Source organism: Talpa europaea (assembly GCF_964194135.1).
Source record: "Talpa europaea genome assembly, chromosome: 9".
In the NCBI taxonomy this organism is placed as follows: domain Eukaryota; kingdom Metazoa; phylum Chordata; class Mammalia; order Eulipotyphla; family Talpidae; genus Talpa; species Talpa europaea.
Window position 1 is genome coordinate 15,060,738 of NC_140076.1, and position 16,146 is coordinate 15,076,883.

At 51.7% G+C, this 16,146-nt stretch overlaps 1 protein-coding gene across 4 annotated transcripts in view; it reads left to right on the forward strand.

Moving 5' to 3' along the window:
* The window catches only part of RPS6KA1 (ribosomal protein S6 kinase A1), a gene marked incomplete at its 5' end in the record, with an annotated part of 32,668 nt that extends 26,735 nt beyond the window's left edge, over nt 1-5,933 (forward strand). For all 4 annotated transcript variants that reach the window (XM_084241526.1, XM_084241527.1, XM_084241528.1 and 1 more), the window contains 5 exons: nt 3,465-3,626; nt 3,794-3,870; nt 4,127-4,244; nt 5,202-5,339; nt 5,692-5,933. In XM_084241526.1, coding sequence (XP_084097652.1) covers nt 3,465-3,626; nt 3,794-3,870; nt 4,127-4,244; nt 5,202-5,339; nt 5,692-5,814 — 618 coding nt within the window. In that variant the 3' untranslated portion in view covers nt 5,815-5,933. The remainder of the gene's footprint in view (nt 1-3,464; nt 3,627-3,793; nt 3,871-4,126; nt 4,245-5,201; nt 5,340-5,691) is intronic.
* Nucleotides 5,934-16,146: the final 10,213 nt, after the last annotated feature.

The window sequence follows — 16,146 nt, forward strand, 5'->3', positions numbered from 1 at the left end:
CCAGGTCAGGCAGTAAATGTGTTTCCTTTTCCTGTGTTGTTCTCAAGTGACTACTAGTTCAAATTACCCCAAGAAGTATTTTAGAAGACAGAGCTGAATCAGTGCATTTCCAGAGGGTCATCTGAAGCTAAGCATAAGAAAGAACTTTCTTTTTTAAAAAAAAAAATGATTTATTTATTTATGCATACAAGATCTAGGGCACAGGCCAGAGATGCGGGGGGTGAGGACTCCCCAGAGACAGAGCGGGGAGCAGAACAGGCAGACTGACTGAAATACACTGCTGAGGCGAGCAGCGGGCGAGACAGGAGAGGTCTGCCTTGCATGTGGGTTTCTCCCTGGCTGGCCAGGGATTGAACTTGTGCTGCAGAGGCTGCAGATTGCTTCATAGTGTGGTGCTTAACCCCTGCGCCACCAGGGAGGCCCTGCAAGTTCTTCATTTATCTGGAAACCCTTTGGGTGTCCAGCCTCCTGTGTCTCTACAGAGTCCCCCTCATGCCAGGACTGTTTGGGGGGGTGTCCTCACCCCTTTTTTGTCCCTCACAGCCCTGGCACATGACAATAAAGGTGCTGCCACTGATGGCAGCCGTCACTACCTGGCTAGAGTCCTGGGCATTTTACATGTCAACTCCCTTAGCTGTTTCAGTGAACCTGTGAGGAAGGTCCTCTCCCTGGCCCATTTTATAAGTAAAGTTCCTGCTTTAGGAAAAAAAATCGGGCTTCCCCTGTTGGCGCAGCGGGTTGAGTGCAGCGCTATGAAGCTGTCCGCAGCCTCTGCATGGGTTTGATCCCCAGCCGGCCAGGGAGATTCCCACATGGTGCAGCAGACCTCTCTGTCTCGCCCGCTGCTCCCCTCAGCAGTGCCTTTGGTCCGTCTGCCTGTGCTGCTCCCCACTCTGTCTCTGGTGAATCCTCTCACACCCTCCTATGCCTCTGACTGTACCCCAGTTCTTGTATAAATAAATAAATCTTGGGCCTCCCCGGTGGCACAGCAGGTTGAGCTCAGCGCTGTGTAGCTGTCCACAGCCTCTGCAGCGTGGGTTCAATTCCCAGCCAGCCAGGGAGATTCCCACATGGCGCGGCAGACCTCTCTTGTCGCGCCCACTTCTCCCCTCAGCAGTGTATTTGGGTCAATCTGCCTGTTCTGTTCCCCACTTTGTCTCTGGTGAATCCTCTCACCCTCCTGTGCCTCCGGCCTGTACCCCAGCTCTTGTATAAAAATAAATAAATCTTTAAAAAAATAAATAAATAAATCTTTGGGAAAAAAAAAAAGAAAGAAAAAAGATCACAGCTAATCTGGCTCCATGGTCTGTGCTTCAGGCTGGTGTGTGACCATTCACTGCTTTGGACAGCTTGTCCTCCGGTTGCCTTGTCCTTCCTGACCTTTAGCCTTTAAGTGCTTCTTAACATCCAGCGTGATGGTGGGGTTCAGTCCTAGTGAATGCTGGGGTTCCTAGGACCAAGGCTGTCATTTCCCAAGCCCTGGGCAGATCATTTCTGGCACATAACTCATATGTATACCTCCCTGCAACCTGGGAGCTGAGCTCTATCAGCTCCATTTTACAGGTGAGAAAACTGAGGGCCAGAGAGGTTAACTGGCATCCTAAGATAACACAGCGACCTCTGGCAAAGCCAGGATTCATGCACTGGCTGCCTGACTCCTGACTGAAGCCTCAGGCTCCCAGAGGCCACGACCTACTGACTGTGGCTGCTTTTGGCCCACACACATATTTTGTTTGGCCTGCAAGATGTGGGGTGTTTTTTGTTGTTGTTGTTTTGGATTTGGTTTGGTTTGGTAATTTGACTGCTTTTGAAACTTGGGCCTGAGTTAGCACATAGTGCTTGTGAGTGGAGTGAGTAGCTGCCCCTTCAAACAGATTGGCAGGGCTCCCGCTTGGCCTGGTCGCACTCATGGCCTGCCCAGCCTGTTTCACTTCCCAGTGCAGTGAGAGCTGAGATGATGTTCACCCCTCCCACCTGGGGGACAGGTATCAGAACAACCGGGGGGATTCCTGTCATGGTGAGTAGGAGTTTGTTGTCGCTTTGTGTTGTTAAGGTGGGGTAAGGTTAGAAAACCTCCATACCGCTATTGCCCGAAACTGTTATCTGTGCCACACTGAACTGGAATGGCCATAAAATTATGAGGCCATAAGTTGCTCTTGTAAGATGCAGAGATGAGGGTTGAACTCTAACAGACCCAGTGCCCTGTGGCCAGGGAAGCACCTTGTAAACCAGGGTAACAGGATAGTTGGTATCCTCAGCCATGCTGAGCAGATTGGCTGGTCCTCGGCAAGGGGAGATGAGTCTGTATTTTTGAGGGCCTGCGCTTGTCCCCAGGCCATGTGGTTGTGTTTGGAAGGAGAGCACCTAAGGGGCTGGGCTCTGCTGGAGGGGTCCGGGCTCACTGGGATTATGAAAGAACCATCTTGATAAAGTTGACTATTCTGCAGCCTCGGTCAAGCTAACCTGCAAGGTCTCTGTGTGTTGCAGAGGGGTGATTGTCATTTGCTGCATAAAGCTTACTGAGCCCCTGCTCTGTGTGGGTGCTGTAGGGGAGCAGGTGTTTCACCTGAAAGGAGGAGCAGAGGGTGAAAGCAGGGTGAGAAGACTAAGGAGTACTGGCCAGAGATTGCAATACTATAGGTATTTGACATTTGAGACCTGAAAGACATTTGATACCTGAACAAAACGAGAATGAGCCAGGCAGATGTCTGAAAGATGGAGTGTACGTGCAAAGGCCCTGAGGCAAGAATGTGCCAGCATGTTGATGGAAGAGCAAGAAGGCTGGTGTGACTAAAGCTGATTGTCAAGGAGGAGAGTTGTGGAAGAAGAGAGAGTGCAAGAGACAGGGTGAGGAGCCGGGGAGAGATCAAAGGAGGCCACAAGTAGGCCATCTTAAGAGGAGAAACTGGAGCATCCCAGTCTGACTTACATTCAGTAGGCTCCCTGTGACTGCTGTGTTTAGAGCCGACCAAGAGGTGAGGCAGAAGCAGGGAGACCAGTGAGGAGGAGGCTGCAGGGACCCAGGGAGAGTCCCAGGGCCTGGGGTCAGAGTGCTGCTGAATGGGGTCCGAATGCCGAGAAGTGCTTGGCCTGGACATCTGGATGGGAGGGACGGCGGAGCTCGCTGCTGGATTGATGGAGCAATTGACTCTTAAGCTTTGACCTAAGCAGCGGGAAGGTGGAGTTGCCAGGAGGTAAGCTTGCGTGACAAGCAGGTTGGAGGGAGAAAGGAGGGGTTCAGCTGTCCAGGTGAAGACAGAGCTGCCTCTTAGACACTGGCACAGAGATTTCATGTTGGCGGTTCCAGCAGCACTAAGGCCAGTCTCAGCCCCTTCCCCTCCTTTCAGATTCTAGATCTTTCTGTCCCTCCCTCTGTCTTCCTAACTGTCCCACTCCTGGCTGTTGACCTGGGCCACTAGCGGCCACCGCCCATGGAGAGCTGACCCCCCAGCCTCTGCCCCCAGGTCGTGCACAGGGACCTCAAGCCCAGCAACATCCTGTATGTGGACGAGTCCGGAAACCCTGAGTGCCTGCGTATCTGTGACTTTGGCTTTGCCAAGCAGCTGCGGGCTGAGAATGGGCTGCTCATGACGCCCTGCTACACAGCCAACTTCGTGGCGCCCGAGGTGCGTGCCCTGCCGCCTTTGGCTGCGAGGGTGGGGGGACCAAGTAGCAAGGGAGGCTCCAGTCCAAGGCCGGGACTCTTGTCTTACCCTTTAGGGAGCAGCAGGCCAACATGGGGCACATGCACTGTCCCTGGCACCCACCCCCTCCCAACCTTCCTTCCTGCCAGGTGTTGAAACGCCAGGGCTACGATGAAGGCTGCGACATCTGGAGCCTGGGCATCCTGCTGTATACCATGCTGGCAGGGTGAGCACCCCACTGGCCCGGGTCCCGCCTGTCTCCCTGCCCCTCCTTCCAACCCTGGTGCTTGTGTGATGGCAGAGCCCTGCCTCAAAAGGGTCTAAAGATAGGGACATGCCCTGTGGCACGTGGGAGGCCCCCATGAGGAGGAAGATGTTGTCCTTGTTGGCCCCCAGGCTGAAGGGGGAGACACAGTCACTCGTCCACCCCTAGCCCCAGGGTGAGGCCTGAGGCTATACCAGACTGGGGGGCTTTTCTCCAGATACACTCCATTCGCCAACGGACCCAGCGACACGCCCGAGGAGATCCTGACCCGGATCGGCAGCGGGAAGTTCACCCTCAGCGGGGGAAACTGGAACACGGTTTCAGAGACAGCCAAGGTGGGTCTGGGAGGCCTGGGCCTTGCGCTGTTGGGGTGGCAAGGGGGGAGATCCCAGGGCTTTCCGGCTCTTCTTGAGCAGGTGACCTGCAGCCTCATTCCCCCAGGGCAGTGCTCCCCAAGCCCCTGTTGCTGTTTATCCGGGTGCAATGTTCCCAGCTCTCTGAGCCCAGAAAGTTCTGCACTGGGGCCAGAGATCTGAGCCTTGTTGATAATTAGGTGCCCTCCCTATACGCAGCCTGTTGGGCAATTTGGGGATCACGTGCAGGCCCAGTCTGTGTACGGGGCCTTGCAGGGAACCACAGGCTGTATAATCAAGACCCTGCTTTGTGGGAACTAATTGGGGGAAATTCAAGGTTGCACACAAGGAACGGAGGCCACGGAGAGAGCTGGGTGCTCCTGGCCCTGGGCAGTGGAGTTGCAGAACAGAGCATCTGACCTCACCAAGCAGAAAGGTCGCCCCAGAGCGTGGAGCTCTTGAACTTTCAATAGTAGTGGTGGTTCCCAGTATGGGGCCTCTGTGCAGGCACTGGGTTGAGATCTTCATGAACAGGACCTCCTCACACAGCCTCCCGGGGCAGGCATTGTTATCCCTGTCTCATCGAGGCTCGGAGAGTTGGAGTAACTTCCTCAGGGTGTTCAGTTGATGAGCAAAAGAGTCAAGTTTGGAACCTGAGTCTGCCCAACCCCAACCTTAGGTTCTTCCCATCTTCCTGCTTGGCTTCTAGAAGGTGAAAGAGAAAGGAAAGGGCATTCCAAGAAGAAGCTCCAAAGAAGGGCGTGCCTTGGCTGTGCCCCGGAAGGCCCTGGAGCAGTATGGGGAATGGGTGTGAGGCTGCGTAGAGCTGATGCCTGGATGTTGGGAGATGGTGGCCTAGCCCGTTCCCCTTCAGTGGATGCACCTATCTGCTTCCCTGCTGGTCCCTCCCACCAACCCCCTTGCCTGCTGTGCCCCCAGGACCTGGTGTCCAAGATGCTACACGTGGACCCCCACCAGCGCCTCACAGCTAAGCAAGTCTTGCAGCACCCGTGGATCACCCAGAAAGACAAGCTTCCCCAGAGCCAGCTGTCCCACCAGGATCTGCAGCTTGTGAAGGTTCGGCCACCCTGGGCATCCAGGGACTCAGGCCAAGGTCCATGGGCATGCATTGGGGTGGCAGAGCCAGGAGATACCATGTGTATTGTCCTCAGGGAGCCCTAGTCTGTCATCAGGGGTGTCAACAGTACACTCTTGGGCCCTCAGTCCTCTGGGAGACACAGCCCCTGGTTCTGAAACCTCCAGTCTGATGGGGGAAGCAGGACATAGAACCATGAGGGACCGCCCAGGCCGGATTAGCAGGGTCGGGTGGGCTGTGAAACACTGGGAGGGGCTGGCCTGGCCCTGGAATGGATCCCTCTCTCCCCTGTCCCTCTTCACAGTCAGACTCACCTCCCACCTTCTCTCTTAGGGAGCCATGGCGGCCACATACTCTGCGCTAAACAGCTCCAAGCCCACCCCCCAGCTGAAGCCCATTGAATCATCTATCCTGGCCCAGCGGCGGGTGAGGAAGCTGCCATCTACCACCCTGTGAGAGGCCGGTGCCCGGGCCGCAGGGCGGCGCTAGCTCGATGGAGGCAGCTGACTTCCTTGAGGCAGCAGGTCTGAGTCGCAGGACCAGCGGGATCTGGAGCCCCGAGGGGCTCCTTGCACAGCCGGCCCAGGCCACCCCAGCATGGGTGTGAGAAGTGCCTTCTCCTTCCCCAGGATGGACTCTTCTCGGCTCAGGCTCTGCTGGTTGAAATCAATTCACTGTACAACCTCTTGTCTTTTCCAAGAGAAAAATGGTATCAACCACCGTGGATTTTGACAAGATCCATTTTGCCTTTCTGGGAACAGAAATAGCCAGTGTAGCCCCAGGAGGGGCACTGAGTCACCCAAGGACTCTTTGGGGCAGAGACTCCTAGAACAGCTTTGTGGCCCTGCCCTGGGGACCCCCCACAACTAGCCATCTGGAGCCACCCACACACTCCTCCGAGGCGAGGTGCCACCGCGCTGCTGTCCAGAGCGCTTGGCTGTTCCGCGGGACTCCTCTGCCCACGCGCTGCTCCTTCTGCCTCTGTTCTGCTGGGGGTCTGCAACCACTCCCTGCTGGGGGAGAGGACAAGGCCCTGTGGCTCCCAGCTCCAGGCACCAGTATCCACCTGGGCCCCTGCGGGTCCCCTGCAGTTGGACAGTCCTGGAGGAGGGCCCCGGATGCACTTTCTGGCCGACTTCTGCTGGCGTCGGCCACAGGACAGAGCTCGCAGGCGGCCTGTGGGCTGGGCTTTTGTTCATTTCTTCCTCAGCTGGTAACTCAGGGTTATCTTCTATGGCCTTTCTAATAAATTTGCAGTTGAGTTGAAGCCCGCTCGCCTGCACTTGTCGTCCCATCTGCCTGCTTCCTGCTGTCGGGTGCCAAGCTCTTTGGCAGCAGCAAGAGATGGACCAGGGCCAATTCGTCCAGCTGCTTGGAGCACAGGTCACTTGGGGAGCTGTGGGCCCTGCCCACGCATCCCTGTCAGGGGATTCCGCCGCGATGCTACTAACAGTAGTGGCGTTATTAGCCGTGGTGATGGGCTTTGTAGGTGTATTTATTCTTAGCCACCCTGTGAGGTGGATGCTGCTAGCCCTGTTCTACAGGTGGGGCACTGAGGAATGACGTCTCACACAATGACGTGCAGCCCCCATCCTGGTCCTGCACCAAGTGCTGTGAACCAAGGTCATTGTCATCATGAGTCTTAACCTCACGATAGGGGAAACAGTCAGTTAGCAAACCAAGGCCCAGCTACTGATCACACGTGTGCAGTTAAATTGGGGCGAGAGATGGGGTGATCAGGGGACCTGAGATAGGAAGTATGAGAAGCCAGCTAAGACAAGGAGGCAGATGGCAGAGCTGGGACCAAGGCCCCGAGAGGGAAACAGGCTGGGGGTGCTTGCTCCAGGGAGAAGGCAGATGTGGCTGTCATGTCAGGCCAGAGGTTTGCTCAAGGTGATGTTGGAAAGGAGTACAGGGGCCAGTCATGCAAGGCATGGCAGGTTAGGGTGCAGTCAGGGATTCTTCTAAGTGAGATGTAAGCTCCAAAAAGAACTTCACTAAGGGGCCTCCCTGGTGGTGCAAGGGGTTAAGCATCAGCACTGTGAAGCTATCCACAACTACTGCAGCACGAATTTGGTCCCCAGCTAGGGAGCTACCCACATGGCGCAGCAGACCTCTTCTGTCTCACTCACTGCCCCCCTCAGCAGTGTATTTCAGTAGATCCACCTATGCTGCTCCCTACTCTGTCTCTGGTGAATCCTCTCACCCCCCCCCCCGCACCTCTGGCCTGTACCCCGACTAAAGACTGTAGAGAATTCACTGGAAGCAGAGGAGAAGGTGGGCAGGAGGCAGGGTGACCGGGTTGGTGGCTACTGCAGTGGCCCAGGCGATACATGAGGTGGCCTGGACTAGGGTGGCAGGAGAGGAGGTGGGTGGGAGCGGACAGGGTGAGGATTTGCTATTTGCTTTGCAGGTCAAGTAGACAGCACTTGCTGGCAGTTTGGATGTAGAGGCTAAGAGAAAAAGAAGACTCGTGGATTTCTTCTCGATTTTTGACTCAAGCAGTTGAGGGGAAAGTTGGAGAGAACAGGTTTGAGGGCTCTGTGGGAGATGCCTTTTAAATATCCAAATTGAGATATCAGATAAGAGTTGTAATTAGAAGCTGGAGTTCTGGAGCGAGGTCTGGATTAGAAGTACAAATTTGCGAGTCATTAGCCTGGAGAGAGTTTGCAGAGAGCCAAGAGCCTGGGCTCGTGCATACGTGGTCCAGAGTCTGGCAGCATCCGTGTTATCTGGGCGCTTGTTAGAAATGCAGCCTCTCAGGCCCATCCCAGAACTGCTCCAATTCTGCTTTTAACAGGACCCGAACGTGATCGGGGTGCTCATCGTGGTTTGAGAGGTGCTATTCTAGGTACTGAGAGCATGGAAAAAAGGGGGACTGTGGCTGAGCCCCAGTGCTTTACCAACATTGAAAGAGAGCCTGGAGGAGGGGGGAGGGGCTGGCGGAGACTGAGATAACCAGTGGGCAGGGGACCTGCCAGTCTGACAAGGTTCAAAGCCCTGTGAACTAGGGCCTTTGCTCCTGTTTCTCCTCAGCCTCCCCACTGCACAGGTAAGAAAGCCAGGGCCTGAGAGGTGAATACGCCCCATCATGACGCTTGTAGGTGGGCTTCAGAGCTGGCCTGTGCATGCAGGATCCGAGCTAGCAGCTCCCCCTGGAGCAGAGAAGGCTGTGTCAGAGCACCAGGAGCTGAGGCGCCCTCCTGAATACCCACTGAACTCACAGTACTGAGCCCCTGACCTGGATGTGTCCCATTTCTCTGAGACTCAGTTTCCCCATCTATGCAGTAAAGCCAACCTTTCCTGTTCCCCTGCTACCTAAGGTTGTCCACCCAGGACCCATTACCCCAGCTGGAACCCTAAGCCTCATCCCTGCCTCCCCCTACTTCCCACAGCCTATCTGCTTCCTGGCCCCATTAATTCTGTTTCCTAAATAGTCCATCTCTGTCCACCTTCCCAGGCCTCTTCATTTTTGTCCTTTGCCAAAGCCTACCAGTTCCCTTATCTTTAGTTCCCCAGCAGCTTCCATTTATAATCAACTCCGACCCAGCATCTGCTTTGGAGAGGCTCTTCACTCGCACCAGACAGCCCAGGCTTGCTTGCCTCTGTCCTGCGTGGTCTGGCCTCCTGCTGGGCCCCTATATCAGCTCTTATAACTTATCCCCAAACTTAAAAGCCTGAATTTGCCATGTTCTGGCCTCCACTGGATTCCCCTCCTATGACACCTCGCTAAGTTCTCATCCTTGCAGAAAATTCAAATGACGTCTCCAGGAAGCCAATTAAGACAACGGAGCCAGGGTTTGCCACCCTCCTTTGAGACCCCCTCAGGCACCTGCATGCCCCATCTCGGCACATCACACTGCTTTGGAGGTAACAGTTTTTTCCCCACCTATCTGTGAACTCGAGAGTATGACTATGGTTTGTTCATTTCTGTATCCTAAGAACAACACCAGGCCTGGCACATAACATTTTGGTCCTCAGCTAATGTTGAGTGGGTGAGTGAGAGAAGGCAGCAACAGCGGACCTGCTCATGCTGGGGGGAGCACAGAAACTCCCTGCAGGCTTGCTGGAGCCTGGAGGGACCTCTGGGAGGGGAAGGGAAGCTGGTGCTCTGAGGCACAGGGCAGTTAATGTCCTGCCCAGGCACCACAGGAAAGATTCAAGAACCAGGAAATGGCAACAGGCGTGGTGGGAGTCCATAGGTGGTTTCTAAACCCCAACACCTTCAGCACCCTGAGCTTTAGGCTCCCCACCTGCCAAATGGGGATCTTGTTTTGTGCCCATTTCAGTCACTTGAGCACATAAACATGATTAGCAGGTGGAAAGCACTGCTTGTGCGATAAGCTCGCTATCATTTTCACAAGGTCAGGCAGCCCCCCAAGAATTCAATGGACTCCCAAAACTCAGTTCCTCACTACCAGCATCTCAGCCAGGAACTTAACCCCTCTGGGTGCTGACTCCCTGAGCAAAACCCACTGATAGAAATAACCCATGGGAATAAATGGTCAATCTAGATGTCCCCAAATTCCAGTCACTCCTCCCTTTCATGTTCAAGTAACAACTATCCTTCCCCGAGACCCCGCCCAGTAGGGTGAGCCTTCCCATGAAGTCTTGGCTCCTTGGACCTCCCTGGTGGCACAGGGGTTAAGTCACAGCACTATGAAGCTATTGGCAGCCACTGCTGCAAGAGTTCGATCCCCAGCCAGGGAGCTACCCATATGGCACGGCAGACCTCTCCTTTTTCACCTGCTGCTCCCCTCAGCAGTGTATTTCAGTAGATCCGCCTGTTCTGCTCCCTACTCTGTCTCTGGTGAATCCTCTCACACACACCCCACCTCTGACCTACACCCCAGCTCTTGTATGCAGAAATAAAAAATATTTTTCAAAAAGTCTTGGCTCCCATCTATGGCAGAACATGGCATATGTGCTGGATGCCAAGTGTTTTCCTTGCCTTATTTCAGTTGATCTCGTAGACATATGACTAATTTCATTTCACACATGAGCAAATTGAGGCTTGGAGGTTAAGTAATTCGCCCAAGCACACAGGTAAACGCAGAGCAGAGCTCAAAGTCTGAGTGATTCCAAAGCTCGCTCTCACCTGCTGTCCCAGCTCTCTGCCCCCGAGAACGCGTGTGTGGGCGACAGATGTGTCTGGTTCACTCTCCCCCCAGCCAGCCATGTGGTCCTCGAGAGATCTGTAACACTAGGGTTTGGTCATTACTGGTACTTGTTAGAAAGTTCTATTTCCCAGTTCCCAAACAATAGGGAACAGGCTGGGAATCTGGGTAGTTTGTTATGCTTGGACTCAGAAGGCAGGGAGTTCCCCAACCCCTGAGCTGCACACGGAGAGGACTGAGGAGGCTTGTCAAGGTCTTAGAGGAATTCCTGTTCCCGGTTGGAGACTGTTTAAATGATCTCACATGTCCCCCTTGAGTCAGAGACTTGGGTTGTTGGCACAGGCACCAAAGTCCCTGAGCATTTCTGGCATTTTCCCCACTCAGGCATCGTGCTTTCCATGATTATCTCCAAGACAGGCGCCCTCAGAGACAAGACTGGCTTCCTACATATGTTAAATATCCAAACATTTGGCACTTTGGTTAACACATGGATTTAATTCTCTCACTCAACCCTATAATAAAAGGTCACCAAAGAACCTGCCAATTTGCAATTTGGCTATTATTGAATGGCCACAATTTATTGTGTTCCTGCTTCACACTAAGTATGATACATGTGTTTGAAGTGATGTGTGTTTGTGCGTGTGTGTGTGTAGTGACAGATAGAGACAGACAGACAGATAGACATATACATCGTACCTAATACTCAAAGCAATCTCCTATTTCTTTTTTTTCCTCCTATTTCTTTTTTTTTTCTTTTAAAGATTTATTTTATTTATTTATGCATACAAGAGCTGGGATGTAGGCCAGAGGTGTGGGGGTATGTGTGTGAGAAAGGATTTACCAGAGACAGAGTGGGGAGCAGAACAGGTGGATCTACTGAAATACACTGCTAAGGGGAGCAGCAGGCGAGACAGGAGAGGTCTGCTGCACCATGTGGGTAGCTCCCTGGCTGGAGATCAAACATGTGCTGCAGGGGTTGTGGATTGTTTCATAGTGCTGAGACTTAACCCCTTGCACCACCAGGGAGGTCCCCATATTAAATTTTTATCTGTATTAGGGAGGGCGGGAAAAAATATTAAAATAAAAAAATTAAATTTCTATCTACGACCAGGAAACTGAGGCTAATAGAGGAAACTTACCCACAGTCCCCCAGCAAGGAGGTGGCTGAGTCAGAATGTGAACCCAGGTCTCATACTGTGCCACACTGCCACTTGGGCTAAACTTCACCCCACGGTGACTCATCACATCTCACAGTCAGGGGCTCGTAGGCCAAACTTCCACCCACGACGGGACTCTCCCACCGATCCAGTTTCAGCTCAAATACCACCAGCACTGGAGAATCCACCACATCACAAGACTGTCCCTTACACAGCTGGAAAGTTCCTCCACTTTGAATTGAGGTCTTCTGAGTAGCTTCCATTTCTTGGGGGGTTCCCACCAACTCCTCGGGACTGGAAGGAGAAATGACTCAATAGTAGGAGGCAGGAAATCTAAATGAGCACCAACCCCCAGGGAGGGGCTCTGCATGGCAGGCACAGGTGTGGGACTAAAGAGCCTGAACAGGAGGCCTCATGGGCTATCACTCCCCCGAGAGCCTGCTCCTGTCCAGCTCCTCTGAGCGGGTAATGGGCGCTGGCCATGGGGTCAGACAGATCTGTCACCATAGCCCAGCCCCAATGCTGGCCTGCTGTTTGACCTTGGGCGAGTCACTTCATTGCTCTGAGGTTTCCTCCACTGTCAAACAGGGCTACTGCAAGACTAAAGGAAAAGTTGTGTGAAGTATCCGCAGAGCTGCCTGGTGAAAAGCAAGCCGCGGCCAAGACATAGGAAGCAGCCTAGAGCTGTGTGGTCGATGCAGACTCTGGGTTAGACTGGCCTGATTTTGTTGTTTAGTATTTTCTTTGGAGTATAAGCAGTACTAGGTTAGAATCCAACTTTGACTAATTGCCTGTATGACCTTGGGCAAGTCATTTCACCTATCTGATTTCCCTCTCTTTAAAGCGGGAGTTAATGTAGTGTCTACTCTTTGGTGTAGGTGCAATAAGGAATTGCATCAGAAGCACATTGCACAAGCCTGACACGATAAGGTCTTAACAGCATATCTTGTGAGTTACTCAGTTTTTCTAGATCTCTCCCACATATACAAAAGATATGCATGGAATAATTAAACTTTCTTTTGTATTTTTCTCTTTCCCCAAAAAAGTGCTTAACATGTGCTGGCTGTTACCCACTTCTTTGCAGAGCAACCTCCAAATTTTCAGTTCTCTCTCTCTCATCCTTCTCTAGCTCTCTCCCTGTTTTAATCAGAGGGCACCGCGGCCAGACCCTGGAGAGAGGCCTACTCGTCTGAGCATCTTTGCCCCACGGGGAGAAAAGGAAACCCTCTCATAGGCTCTTTCTTTCTCATTCCTCCTACCCCAGAACCTCTCTGAGTTGTAACGCATGTTTGTGACTCAATCTGAAACTTCTTTTTATAAGTAATTTCCTCTGTTTCTCGTCCTTTCTTCCGCTCCACACCCACCCCCCAGGCTGTGGGCAGAATTGAGAAATCAAGGGGCAGATGACACATGTTTGAGCAGAGCATGTGACCTGTACCTGGGATGGGCCTGGAGTCACTCACCCATGGCAGGATCTTACCAGGACTGAATGTGGGCCAAGCCGCTCCTGCTATCCCTGCAGAGCCTTCTTTGCATGGGTTTCCGAGAGTGTCTGAAGGGGATGAATGTGGAGAGTTGGAATCAGAAGGCATGAAATCGACACCAGAAAGCCAGCCATGACTAACGGTGTGGTCTTGGATAAATCACTTGGTCTCTCTGAACCTCATTTCCATCATCTGCACACCATGCTCAGAGGGTTGTGGAGGGGGTGAAAGAAATAATGGGATTCAGGGTTCTGGCAGAGATTAGGTGTAGAGCAAGTAGCAGTTGGGTTGCAAGGACAGAAACTTCAGAACTGAGCACGATCTTCCAGAACCAGGAGATGTGAATGAAGTCAGGCTCCATGGCTTCCCAGGAACATGGAAATTAAAGGTAAAATTGAGTATATGTGTGTATTTTTCTGGGAGGAAAGGGTATAGGATTTTCATCAGATTCTCAAAGGAGGTGGTGATCCCCCAAAATATTCAAAATCTTTTCTCCTGGGGGAGCGGATAACTAACAAGTATTAAGAACAACCTGTCTGTCCTAGATTTGTGTTCTGTTCATCCAGCAGACGTCATCTTCCAGGCAATGAAGATAGGGAGATGGAATCTTCTTGCCCTTCTGAGCACTGAGCTTTTGAGAGGGTACGTGATTTAGCCAAGGTCGCACACTTCTGAAGGAAGCTGACTGCTGGGAACAGAGTCCTACATCTTTGTCTTTGGTTACAGAGCTGACCACCTTGCATCTCCATAGAGGGACCCGCCCTGGTCTGTGGTTCACTCAAGTTCCCTCTGTTGGCCAAGGCCAGCATTGCTCAAGAAAGGCCCTGGAGTCACAATGAAGGAGCAGATTTGAGTGAGGGGTACCCCTCCTGGCCACGCTGATGTACTGCCTGCCAGTGGCAGGTTATCTGCTGTGACCAGCCCTGTTCTGGATGGACTCGGGGAGGGGTCTCCCTTTCTAAACCCTAGCACAGGCTGGCAGACCGTGAGGGAATTCGCATTCACATTTCCATCAACTACACTGAGATGTCGCTTACATACAATAAAATGTGTAGATTTCACATGTGCAGTTGGATGAGTTTCAACAAATGTGTTCACCTGCGATGCCCATGCCACTCTCTGACAGATTTTATCTCTCAGAGGTTTCCCTTGAGCTCTTTCTCCATCCCCAAAACATGAAAGGCAGTCACTATTCTGCTTTCTGTTAGCATAAATTTGTGTTGCCTTTTCTAGAACTTGTATGAATGGAACTACACTGTATATATGATTTATGTCAGATTTCCTTTATTCAACATAATGTCTGGGAAGATTTATCCAGTTTTGCACATATCAGTAGCTTATTCCCTTTTGTTCCTGAGTAAGCAATATTCCATTCCACCATTTGTTTAATACATTCATCTGTGGCTGGGCATTTCCCCCCTAGTTTGTTTGTTTTTTCCAAAGATTTATTTATTTATTTATTTATACAAGAACCGGGGTACAGGCCAGATGTCGGGAGGGTGAGAGGATTCACCAGAGACAGAGCAGGGAACAGAACAGGCAGACTGACTGAAGGCACTGCTGAGGGGAGCAGCGGGAGAGACAGGAGAGGTCTGCCATGCCATGTGGGACCTGCCGGAATCTAACCGGCGCTGCAGAGGCTGCGGACATCTTCATAGCGTGGTGCTCAACCACCTGCACCACTAGGGGAGGGCTTTCCCCCTAGTTTTCAACTAATGTGAATGTTCATGTAGGAGTTTGGTGTGGACATGTGGTTTTATTTCTCTTGGGTTAATATCATGAGTGGCACTGCTGTATCACAGAATGTATGTTTAACTATTTAAAGAATTACTGAACTTGGGCATCCCTGGTGGTGCAGGGGTTAAAGATACAGCACTATCAAGCTATCACCAGCCACTGTGGCATGGGTTTGATCCCCAGCCAGGGAGCTGATCTACATGGCACAGCAGACCTCTCCTGTCTCGCCCGCTGCTCCCCTCAGCAGTGTATTTCAGTAGATCTGCCTGTTCTGCTCCCCACTCTGTTTCTGGTGGATCTTCTCACCCTCCGCATCTCTGGTCTATATCCCAGGTCTTGTGTGCATAAATAAATAAATCTTTAAAAAAAAAAAAAAAGAGGCCTCCCCGGTGGCGCAGCGGTTGAGCGCTGGGTTGCGAAGCTGCCCGCGGCCTCTGCGGCGCCGGTTCGATCCCCGGCTGCTCCCCGGCCACCGGAGGAGGGTCCCACATGGCGCGCAGACCTCTCCTGCTGCCCGCTGCTCCCCTCAGCGGTGTACTTCGGTCCTTCTGCCTGCTCTGCTCCCCGCTCTGGCTCTGGTGAATTCTCTCACCCTCCCGCGCTTCTGACTGTACCCAGTGCATGTATAAACAAAACGAACAAACAAACAAATAAATAAAACATGCCTCTATAAAAAAAAAATAAAATAAAATAAAAAAATAAAAAAAAAAAAGAATTACCAAACTCTTTCCCAGAGTATATCTTATACTCTGACTAGCAACACATGAAAGTTCTAGCTGCTTCACAGCCTTGCCAATCTTTGGTATTAATCCTTCTAACTTTAGTCATTCTAGTGGATAAAAAGTGGTTTTCCTTTGTGGTTTTAATTTGCATTTCTCTAATGATGCTGAGTATCTTTTCATGCGCTCATTGGCTGTTCCTACACATTCTTTTGTCTATTCAAATCTTTTTGTCCCATTTTTAAAATTAGATTAATTATCTTACAGATGATAAAGGAGTCTTTGTCTATTCTGGATGCAAAACCTCTGTCAAATATATTGTGAATATTTTCTTCCACTCTGTGACTTACCATCTCATTTGAAGAGAAGTTTCTGATATTGACATAGTCTCATGTATTTCTCAAAATTTAATTTTTGTTTCCTTTTTCTCCCCACCACCCAATCTAACAAGTGCTTTACCTCTCTAATAGTTATAAAATTTTCCTTCTGAGGGAAATCCATAATTTTAATGAAAATTATACTAACAACTACTGAGAATTGGCACAAGCACTGTGCTAAATTAACTTAATCAGGA